General features: G+C 26.0%; 1 protein-coding gene across 15 annotated transcripts in view; it reads left to right on the top strand.

The window, feature by feature from the left end:
• Positions 1–5,684: 5,684 nt before the first annotated feature.
• LOC127283719 (neprilysin-4-like) overlaps positions 5,685–12,529 on the top strand; it is a 59,023-nt gene continuing 52,178 nt past the window's right edge. For 12 of the 15 annotated variants that reach the window (XM_051308763.1, XM_051308764.1, XM_051308766.1 and 9 more), the window contains exons 1-5: positions 5,685–5,844; positions 7,905–8,029; positions 10,766–10,927; positions 11,124–11,207; positions 12,140–12,351. In XM_051308763.1, coding sequence (XP_051164720.1) covers positions 5,825–5,844; positions 7,905–8,029; positions 10,766–10,927; positions 11,124–11,207; positions 12,140–12,351 — 603 coding nt within the window. In that variant the 5' untranslated portion in view covers positions 5,685–5,824. The remainder of the gene's footprint in view (positions 5,845–7,904; positions 8,030–10,765; positions 10,928–11,123; positions 11,208–12,139; positions 12,352–12,529) is intronic. The other 3 variants (XM_051308758.1, XM_051308759.1, XM_051308755.1) reach the window with 3 other exon arrangements.

The raw sequence follows: 12,529 nt of genomic DNA, 5'->3' as shown, positions 1-12,529 counted from the left end.
CAATATAGCCGAGCTTCTTAGAAGGTAGATGGCAGTTTTGCTTTTTATAAAAACGATTCAGAAAAAATTTAAAGAAAGAAAATAGATGAGTGCTGCCATCTACCTTCTAAAAAGCTCGGCTATATATTGATTTTATCGACAAATTTTTTCTCATGCATTTTAGGTTATGTTTATAAGCTGTCACTTTTTAATTATCGAATTGCACATTGTCTTTGATTTTCTGATATTTTCATTTTCAAATTAAATAGTGAAATGGTCTCCGCAATTGTACTATTACCAAAATATCTGAAAAAAATTCATGGCACACATTTTTTAGTATTTTTATCTTATACATATGTTTTTAAACCCTTTATTTATAAATATTATTTTTTAATTTTAGAAATAATGAAAATGACTCTTTGCTCAAGCTTGATATTAATAAAATAATGAAATGTCATAATTATTATTAAAATAGTTAATAAAAAAAATAATGAAATAAACAATTTATTATTAAAATAATATAATAAAATCTAGTATCATCAGTTAGTTATAATAAAATCATTAATACTCCTCACTTTTATTTTGTATTAAAATATAAATTTCTGTGATTTTATTTTAAAAATTTAGTTGAAATTAAAAGTTTTTAATTACTGTAGAAAATGCAAATATTTTATTGTTATTATTATTAAAAAATGTGCGCCATGAAAAAATTTGAACAAATAAAAAAATTTGTGAAATAAATACACATGTATAAACAAGATAAAAAAACATGTGGAATTATTAACCGTAATAATAATAATAATGATAATTTTTTGCGAAGGAATAATAGTTAATAACAATTTAATAATAATAACAATTTAATAAAAATATTAATAATAGAAAAAATAAATTAATAACATAAAGGTACCTATAAAGGTGCTATAATCTTTATAGCACTGTATACTGTCTATTGGAGCGAATGTGTCACGCGGCGCGTATTCTTTAAAAATTGCATAACTTTTTTATTTTTTAATAAATTTTGTTGAAATTTTCCAGAAAACTTCCTTGAATACCGAGGAACAACTTTCTCACTGGAAGTTTGATCATTTGAAAACTTCACCACAGACTTTTCCTCATCGAAAGTAAGAAAAATATATTACTGACAGGTCATTGTTTACAATAAAAAAATAATTAAACAATAAATAATTTTTAAAATTTTTATGATTTTTTCGGTTTCAGCAGAAACAAACGAACTTGTATAAAAAATTGCAAGTTAATTCATTAACATTTGACTTCAAAACAACGATTTATGTTTAAAATTTTAATTAAATTTGAAAAAAAAATTTTTGGTGTTTTTAATTTAATTAATATTGGTTCTACAAAAAAAAGTATTAAGGAAAAAAGTTGTGTTTTTTATTCCCTACAAGATAATATTTTCAAAAAATTAACATTTTGAATTTTAATTTTTCACTATTTTTGATGCGTCGAAATACCATAAGGGCGATGTTTCGAACGCGAATCGAGTTGATCTCCTCAATATGTTCCTCAAGATAGTAGAATCACTTATACTAAGAGAATTTGCATTAATGGTTCGAGCCGACAACTTATAGGCATAATAATTAATACCCTAAATCGGATCAACTCATGTAATGTTTTGATACGATATATGGTATTAAATTAATCCAAATATTGGTATCATTTTTTGATACTCAAATTGGTATCAAAGTATAACTGTCATGGCCTCATGACTGAAATGCTTTATTGACAAGTTTATTAATCAATTTCTTCACTGGCACTAGGTTTTTAAGTATTAAAATTAATTTTATTATGAATTTTAAGAAAAAGAGAAGCGAAAATCATTTATAGTGAGCAGTTAAATAAGAAAAAATTTGTTTGCTGATAAATAAAATTACACTAATAATATAATACTTGAAAAATTTAACAAAAATACACTAATCTTCATTTATTATCGTCACAGCAGATTTAAGGTATAAGTTGATAATCACAACACTTGAAATTTCTAATTATTTTTATGGTTCAAATGACTATCAACAATTTAATAATTTGTGACAGTCCCCGAGAGAAGGGACCTTAGCTCACCAGAGGTCAATATTGAGTTTTATATGGTAAATGATAGATTTTGAATTGCTTTTTCACATGCAAAAGTCAAAAACTGATTAGGATAATTGCTTTTGACACAATAACATTTTGAAGATGGGTATGTCAAGCGCATTTCGAGGCGGATTGTGGCACTCAAGAAATCAGCCCCACTACTTTACTTACACAACTATACTCTCGCGTACGTGAGACCCGAAGATACACGAAGTAGACGAAGCTCACGTATACAGAAACACAACGTTGTGTTAGTGTGGTGGGGGGACTTTTCAGAAGTTCCGCCCCACTCTTCGAGTTCCGCGTTTCTGCTTCTTCTTCAAACGCTTGCCCTGTGAAATTCGTTTTGGTGAGCTAAGGTCCCTTCTCTCGGGGACTGTCACATTTAACAAAATTTCAATCCTACCCAAGTTTGCTTTGAACGAACATATTTTGGGTACTTGCTTCCCAACCCTGTTTGTTTACAAATGTCAATTTGCAATGAAGATTTTATGTGACAGGAAATTATTAATTGCATTAATTGACAATATATGAAAAATATTTATCAAGTACAATGTTTAAATTTTTTCAAATATAATTAAATTATTAAATTGTTGAAAATCATTTTAACCATAAAAATAATTTAAAATTTTCGAGTGTTGTGATTATGAATTGACCTTAAATCTGCTGTGACGAAAATAAATAAAGGTTAGTTTTTTTTTTATCTCCAACCAAATAGTTTTATATTCAACTGCACACTATGAAGAATTTTTGATTTTCTCTTTCTTAAAATTCATAGTAAAATTAATTTTATTACTTAAAAATTCAGTGCAGTGAAGAAATTGATACCAATTTAGGTACTAAAAAGTAATCACAATTTTCGAATCATTTCCAAAAAATTATACCAATATTTGGTTTTATTTATTACTATATATTAAATCAAAATATTGCATTCCAAAATGATACCATCATGAAATTAACAGTGATCTGAACGTTGGCTCAACTTTAAATATGTAGCATTAACAATACGCTAAAAAATAATAAAAAAAATAATTTTTTATATAACGCTCCATGAGAAAAGGGACCTTTAAGATAAAAATTGTTAGGTTATGCTCAGTGATTGTTTTAGCTTGATTAAATGTTCATTTTTAATTATATATACCTAAAATAAAAAAATCAGTTCTTATTGAATATTTTTGTTCTAATGAAAATGGTTTGTACCTCTCTATTTATTTATTTAGATACATATCTTCACAGTCCATTAAAAACCATAAATGGGAAATGAAATGTAATAAAAATACGAACTTAAATTTAAATTATATTAACTGAATATTTCCTCGAAAACTCACTATATCTGAAAAATTTTATCTCTTCGGTACCTTTTGACTCGGTACTAATGACAATTTCATTACATTGATTTATATTATCTACATAGATAAATAATAGTAAATTATGACATTGTAAAATAATGTAAGTATTTATGTAATTACAACCTTAAATAATGTTTCAAAATCACAGCAATTTTTAAGGTCATAATTACGATAGTAATTGCAATCATAATTCACACAAAAAACAAATACTGAAACCGTTAACATCTTAAAATCAAAATGCCTGGAAACTAGTGTAATTTTTATCTTAACTAGCGCCTCCGACGGCCTTTGGCTTCTATTTTTCTATTCTCCGTTGCTTCTATTTTTTGCCCATGGGTAAGAATTCCTGAAGTGGCCCCCAAATATTTTTTGTGTAATAGAAAAAAGTGATACTCATATATTTTAGTAGTCCATGATGTCACTAAAAAACCCCTGAAACGATTTTTCAAAATTCGAATTTTTTCATAAGTTATAAACAATTAAACTTTTTTGCAACGTTTTGGAAAAAATTCTGTATCTTGAAATTGGCCGAACCGATTTTAATAAAAATTGGTTTGGAGAAAGATTAAGATACGTACTTTTGATAAATAAATAAATTATGAATAAAAAGTATAATTTGTTTAAACAAATTATATTGTTAATTTTTAACTTTATAAATTAACAATGTTCTCAGTCGATTTTTCCAATTTTTTTTATAGCATCATAAAAAGGGGCTTTTCACGATTCCATGACAAAAATAAAAAAGTGGGATTCTCAAAAACTTTAGAAGATACAGAATTTTTAGTCTTAACGCGCGCGAGTTTTCTGAGCAGCTTACGCATACTGCACGGCATCTCCCGCGCGCTCCGCGCCAACCAAGACTCCATATAAGAGTTCCCGATTATAATATTTTATTAACTCAATTAAACTAAACAGTTGTTTATATGTATTTTATTATTCATATCATTTTTGTTTATATTTAATAATTTTTATTATTTATAAAATTTCTGTTTATAATAAGTTTCTGATTATTTAATTTTAATGATAAATTTTCAACGATTTTTAATTGCTTTGTTTATGTATCAATGAATAATAAAATATATTATTGCGAATCCGTGTTTTATTTTTCTAGACCGCATTGTTTAACGTTTGCTGTCAAAATTTTAACAAATTTCACGTTTATGCGCACTGAATGAAAATTTGCGCGTTTTCACGTGAAAACAAAAGAATCGCGACAATCGTCTGGTCATTCACCTAACATGATAATTTCGTTTTTAGATCATAGTATTTTCTTTACGTATACATAAATGTAAGTCCGTGTTTGTTGTTTCGAATAGTATTTTTCACGTTGTATATTAAAAATTTTACTTTTTCGCGTATGTGCTATAAAAACAAATCTTAAAATATGCCAAAAGCAAATACTTGCTGTCTCCAACCCTTTGAAAAAAAACGAACATAAAGCAGTTTATAAAAATCTTGTGAAAGTGCCTAATTCGTGGAATTATAGATTTAAAAATTTAATAGGACAGTTCATTTGTTTTTCGTGCAAAGCAGCCATCAACAAATTAAAGAAAACGAAAACGTTTTATAAGCCAAAAATTATTAATTATTAAAAAAATGATATGCATAATAAAATAAATATAAACAACTGTTCAGTTTAATTGAGTTAATAAAATATTATAATCGGGAACTCTTATATGGAGTCTTGGTTGGCGCGGAGCGCGCGGGAGATGCCCTGCCGTATGCGTAGCTACTCAGAAAACTCGCGCGCGTTAAGACTAAAAATTCTGTATCTTCTAAAGTTTTTGAGAATCCCACTTTTTTATTTTTGTCATGGAATCGTGAAAAGCCCCTTTTTATGATTCTATAAAAAAAATTGGAAAAATCGACTGAGAACATTGTTAATTTATAAAGTTAAAAATTAACAATATAATTTGTTTAAACAAATTATACTTTTTATTCATAATTTATTTATTTATCAAAAGTACGTATCTTAATCTTTCTCCAAACCAATTTTTATTAAAATCGGTTCGGCCAATTTCAAGATACAGAATTTTTTCCAAAACGTTGCAAAAAAGTTTAATTGTTTATAACTTATGAAAAAATTCGAATTTTGAAAAATCGTTTCAGGGGTTTTTTAGTGACATCATGGACTACTAAAATATATGAGTATCACTTTTTTCTATTACACAAAAAATATTAGGGGGCCACTTCAGGAATTCTTACCCCCATTCAATTTAATGGCCAAGGTAGGGATATACCACTTCTCATCATAGGACGAAACTAATAATTTCCAACGCGAAGTATATAAAAGAATTTGTTAGACTAAAACTGTCATTAGTTTTCTGTTGAAGTAAAGTCCTACATCTAGTCCCATTGGGACAATATTATTATTGTCGTTACTTATACATTATTTATTTTGAGACATGTTCCAGTCAATTTATTTGTAAGTGTTTTCATTTTCAAACTTTTTCATCTTATTTTCACATAAAGTTTAATAATCAATTTTTCAAAATTTTGTATGTGGGTGATTCTCCGCGTAGCGCACAACTTAATGTCCCTCGTATTTTTTAAAAAATCAATTGCACATATTGCAATAAATCCAATGGGAAAAACTAATTTCTATGTGTACAAACAAAAGCCCATAGTCGTTTTTAATTAAAAGTTTAGAATTTTACTTAAAAAGCTGTTTTAAGGTGCCCATGGTCATGGACATGGTGGTCATGGTATGACCTGTCCCCAGTACCACTTTTATTTAAAACAATGTTATTTTTAGTAAAATACAGTAATCAATATAAAAACCATTGATAGTTTCGTATTGTTTATGTTAGTAGAATTGTGAAAAAAACCATTTGTGAAAAAAAATTTTTTTGGGTCATTCCATTTTATTTCACCTATAGTCGTTGCGGCCTATTTTTAGAAAAATTTGGTATTTTGTATTAATGACTTTTAATATATCCATACAATTCATTTTTGACAATTATTTTATGAAATTTTTTTTTATTTACGTTGAAATTAAGTTTTTAAGTTGAGTTGAACGGAAAATAGGTTAGTTTGACAGCTTTGGAAATTTTATAAAAAAGAACAGAAATAATTCAGTTAGTAAATTTTTTTTCATTCATATTTGTTTGAAATAGTCTAATTTACCAATGTTAATTCATAATTGTGTAAAAAAAGGCAAAATACTAAGTGAAAATTAATATTCAAACTTACCTGTAAAATGTCAAAATTTGTCACATTTTATTTATATTTTCCAAGAAAGTTTATAAATATTATAAAATTTATTACTACCTAACAATAAGTACTTCCCATGTACTTTCACATGATATGTTGGCTTTTTATTTTTATAATATAGAAATATGTGAAATTTTACCTTGAATGTTGAACTTTTCAGGATTTTATCTGATTTTGAACACTTATATCTTCGCAGGCGATTAATGAGAAAATCCCATTTTGGTTTTAAAATTTAAGTTAAATCTTCTTTAGTCATCTTATCAAAATTTGGTGATGGAGAACGAGCTATTTTTTATTTTTATTCACTTTAAAAAATTCACCGTAAAATACGAATTTGAAGGTTAAAAAACAAGTATTTTTATAAATAAAATTCATACAAATAAATCTATATTGAGAAAACCAACTTCAGTTTTACAAAATTACTTGTTTTTTAACCTTTAAATTCGTATTTTACGGTGAATTTTTTAAAGTGAATAAAAATAAAAAATAGCTCGTTCTCCATCACGAAGTTTCGATAAGATGAATAAAGAAGATTTAACTTAAATTTTAAAACCAAAATGGGATTTTCTCATTAATCGCCTGCGAAGATATAATAAGTGTTCAAAATCAGATAAAATCCTGAAAAGTTCAACATTCAAGGTAAAATTGCACATATTTCTATATTATAAAAATAAAAAGCTAACATATCATGTGAAAGTACTTGGAAAGTACTTATTGTTAGGTAGTAATGAATTTTATAATATTTATAAACTTTCTTGGAAAATATAAATAAAATGTGACAAAATACTGAAATAAAAAAAATAAAAAAAAAAATTTTAATTTGTTCAACTATTATATATCTACTACAAATTTTTTTTCAAGTTTATTCATCCCTTAGTACAGTAATATATACTTAAGGAAACTTTTTTCTTAAAACTTTCTTAGAAACTATGCTGTCCCCATTTACCCCGAATTTTGTGAAATTTTCTAAATTTTGGGGTAAATGGGGACGTCAGTTTTATGCGTTTAAAGCTTATCTAAATTTTTTCTGCTGCACAAAATTAATCCTGGGAATGTAAATAACAACTTAAAAAAATATAAACCCTAAATTTAAAAAAATATTTTCTAAATATAAAATTTATTACAATTTTATATTTCTTAAATATGACATTATAATCTTTTAAAACTTCATTTAATTTAATAATGATTAAAAAATAACAAATATTTTTTATACAAACATTGTTTATTAGTTACTTATAGTAATTTGAGAAATGCAATATTTTATCATTTTAGTGTTTTCTTCGGAAGTTTAGTCATTGTTAATTCATTCAAGATAATTGAAGACAAAACACCTACAGTCGAAAGAAATGTTAAGAATGATATTGCTGTTTGTAAAACCAAGGAATGTTATAATATAGGTAAGTTTCTTATTTAAAGTTTTATATTCAATTTTTTTGAAATGTTAACATTAGCAATTACAGTAGGGGAGACGGGGGTTACAAGCGCACTTTTTACTCTTTGTTGTGTAACTCATTTATTTTTGCTTTTTTTTAAAAGTTATTGTAAAGAAAACTTGTGGTAACATTTCATCTTTAATTTAAAAAAAAGAAAGTTGCAATATATTTAATACTTTTATTTCTATACCACTTTATTCGAAACTGTGCAACCCCGGGTTGCTTGGCACAAGAGTGAAATTAATTAAATTATATGATTTAAAGTTTAAACAATATAAGACTTAACAAAATAAGTCTTGTACTGTAATTTTACAATAAAATTATTTTAAAAATTAGAAATTTTCATTTAAATTAAAAGCATTTTCTATGAAATCGTAAAATTATCAAAAAATATATGTATTTTTTGATAATTACGCTTATAGAATATTTAAAAACCCATTATTCGGTTAAATTTTTTGAAAACGATTGTTATTGGTGCTTATTAATGTGTAAATTTCATATAATCAACTTCATTTAATCATTTTATTAATATTTAACCAAATTGTCAGATAACCACGCCACCTAATCCCGAATGTACTTTTGAAATATTTATTAATTTTTTATAAAAACTTTTAATATAAATCAAAAAATTTATTTTTTCGCCATTGACATGAAAAAGTGTATTTTTTGTGCCTGTTTTGGGCAGATAAAGTAGCACTTTTTAAGGCAGTTGTTAATTTTTGCATAATTTTTGTTTTGCTTTTATTTTATTTATCAATTTTTATTATTTTATTTTATATACTATTTCATATATATTATATTATATATGTATATTATATATATATATATATATATATATATATATATATATATATATATATATATATATATATATATACTAGAGGGGCTACGCCCCCCTACGCGCTTCGCGTGCCAACCCCCCTGTTTTAATCATTTTTTTTAATTTTCCATTGATCTTATTTTTCCAAATGAACCACCTATTTCAAAGAATTATTATTACAAATTCATTGAAATCTGAATAAATATTATTAATTACTACCCGTCTGAAATTAATAAATAATAATAAATTAAAATTAAAACTAATTAATTTTAATTAATAAATTAATTAAATTAATAATAAATAAATAATTAAATAAATTAAAATCGACATTAAGAAATTATTTTTAAAAATAATTTCAATGAAATTGCCTAAAAACCAATAAATTATTAAAAAGTCTTGAAACGAACATAACCTTTAAATTCAAGTTATTTTTGGCGGGAACTCCACCTCCACTTGCGGCTATATTGAAAGTCTTGAAATTTACATAACCTTAAAATTTATGTCATTTTTGGCGGGAAATACAGAGAGAGATGAGGGAAGGGGGAAGGACTTACTGCTTTATTAGTGTCTTAGAACAAACATACCCTCAAAATTTAGGTCATTTTTGGCAGAGTAGGGGAAATGAGTGGATGGAGGGGGGACTTGCGGCTATCTACAGAGCCTTGAAACGAACATAACCTCAAAATTTAGGAGGGGGACTCCCCCCCCCTCTCCTGAGTCAAGAATTCTTGAAACAGCGCTCGCACGTAGTAATTTTTAGGTTCGGATGATTACAATACTCGCTGTCTGTGCGACTTCGGTTCGACTAAGCTCGCCTTCGTCTCACCTACGTCGCACTAACGACAGCTCGTACTGAAAATTACATCCTCACCTAAAAAGTACTACTTTACGTGCTAGCCACATAATATACTATATTGTTTCTTAATAACATATGTAAAGAGCCAAAAACTGAATTATTTATTTTAATCTATACTCAAGAATAATTAATGAATATTAATGAAATTGTGTACAAATATACAGTTCATCACACAGAAAAAACCTGAATTCAAATTGAGTATAGATTCTATACTCAATTTGATTCGCAACAAAAATGAAACTGGTTGTCTCATTTTGAGTTCTAAGGTAAAAGTATCAAAATGAAACAGGCAAGTTTCATTTTGAGAAAAAGAAAAATGGAAAAATATTGTGAAATAACGAATAATTTTGCACAAAAACATGAAATATAATAATTACAAAGAAGTAAATAACACGCTAGACTTAATATATTTGATTAAAAATTGCTTGTAATCGCGTAATAAAATAATAAAGGAAATATGTTTTTAGGTTAGAAAAATGAAAACATGTGTTTTGACAACAGGAACGGTACTGCCAACTTAAATAATAGCGGTAAATTTAAAAACTTATGAAATTAATTATTATCTACGTAAATAATAATAAATAATTTTTATTTAAAAACTTCTAAATATTCGTACTGGTCAAAATAATCTTTCTGGTGTTGTTGAAATATTAGAAACAATAATTGAAATACAAAATTACTCTGCTTATGATGCCAACTTAGAAATCTGAAATTCCAGCCAATATCATTTTGAATAACATGAAGTTTGTCCCATACTCATTTCGATACCCAAAAGAAAATGAGTTGCAACAAAAATGAGTCCAAGTTTTTTCTGTGCAAGTACTTTAACTTGAATGAAGAGAAAAATTAATTTAACTTAACACTTTTGAATAAACTCAAGTGCGCCAAACAGCTCCAGTCTCCCCTACTTCTTTTTGCAGTGGATCATAAACAATATTTACACTAATTTTATTTTATAATTTTTATTATATATACAAAATTTGAATATAATTGAATGTTTTTAACAACATTTTGTGTTTTACAGCCGAATTTATTAAAAAAGGAATGAATGATACAGTAAATCCTTGTGACGATTTTTATTCCTACCTATGTGGATCATGGCAGACTAATTTTCCGACTCCGGAAAAGAAATTAAAATGGGATTTGAATGCAATAACTAACAAAAAAATATATACTGTTTTAAAAGGTAATGCTTTATATATATCTATATGTGTGCTTTAAATAATTCAATTAATATTAAATTTATGCCTGATTATAATTATTATAATCACAATATCTTTTTCTTGTAAATAAATTATTATATAGAATATAAAAAATAATAATTTTATTGCCAATAACTTGAACTGTATAATTTTTTTTATTCTTCCTATTGTTGATTTTAGAAATTTTGCAAAAGCCATCAAGCTCTGAGGATAATAAGCTATTAGCTTTAGAGAAAAAATGGTTCAAGTCTTGTATGGATGAAGGTAATTATTTTTAATTTAATTTTTTAGATTCTAACTTACTTTTTTGAAATTTATAGTGGAATGTAGTCATGAGTGGACCACCCTGGAAAAATCATTTTAAAACTTCTTAAAATTCATTAAATATCATACAATTTAAATTTTTATTGAATAATTATTTATTTAAAATACTTTTTAATGAAAATGATAAAAATAGCTTTAAATTAACTTTAGTTACGATTTGTATTAAGGTATAGTATTACAGTTTATCAAAAAAATCGATTTTTTTCTGCATTTTCCTGTTCCAAATCATCTTGATAATATAATCCCTTTTTTTTACTACTTGAAAACTGTAATACTATCTTTAATCAAACGTGAAATGTTTAATTACAGTGAACAACTTAGGTGGTCCACTCATGAAAATCAACAGAGTGGTCCACTTATGAAAATAGACGTCATTTTTGCGTGCACAAATTTTCTGAATATAAACATTAAAATTTTTATTTATCTATTTTGTCATGATTAATTTCACTGTCTAAATAATTTGTGAAATCCAAACTCACCCCTAAAAAGTAAAAACATACTATTTTTATAAGCACTTGGAAAATAAGATTCCAAAATTTTTACGCTACTTCGCGTTAGGTTATTTTTTTAATCATCTGTTCTGAATACAAATATGCATCCTTTCAGTTTAGATTTTCACTAAAAATAGTTTTGAAACAATGGGCAACTTATACAATTAACATTTTTATGAACAAACTTATAATTACAAATAATAATTGATTAACTAATTTAGTAATTACAACTATCAAACAATATTTACACTAAACAGCATATTTAAATATATAAAATTAAAAATTATCGATGGGTATAATAGCCCCTGGGATGGTATAATTACCTTGTTTAATGGTAATAAATATTTAAAATGTAAAAATATAAATTTCGATTTATTTCAGATAGCATTAATAAAAGAGGGTTGGAACCTTTAAGGAATATTATTGAAAAAGTAGGTGGTTTGCCATTGCTAATGAATACAAGTGTATGGGAAAAAAAAGAAATCACATGGCAAAATGTTGCTCAGTATTATGCCAATATTCTTGGCGAATACGATTTATTTAATATAGAGATTTCACCTGATTTACATAATTCCACAACTCAAACTATCATGGTAAGAATCACTTAATTTTTTAAAATATAATTTTAAATAAAACGCGAATAGATGAGAAAAATAAAATGACAATATATTGTAAACGATGACACAACACTGTCATTATACCCATTGGGGCAGTAACCATAAGAAATAATGTTTATTTTGTTATGATACAGCAAATATTCTACCATGATAA

This window comes from Leptopilina boulardi, unplaced genomic scaffold (genome assembly GCF_019393585.1).
Source record: "Leptopilina boulardi isolate dan_hultmark-lab unplaced genomic scaffold, ZJU_Lbou_2.1 LbouV2_310, whole genome shotgun sequence".
Classification (NCBI taxonomy): domain Eukaryota; kingdom Metazoa; phylum Arthropoda; class Insecta; order Hymenoptera; family Figitidae; genus Leptopilina; species Leptopilina boulardi.
This window is presented reverse-complemented; position numbering and strand designations above follow the sequence as displayed.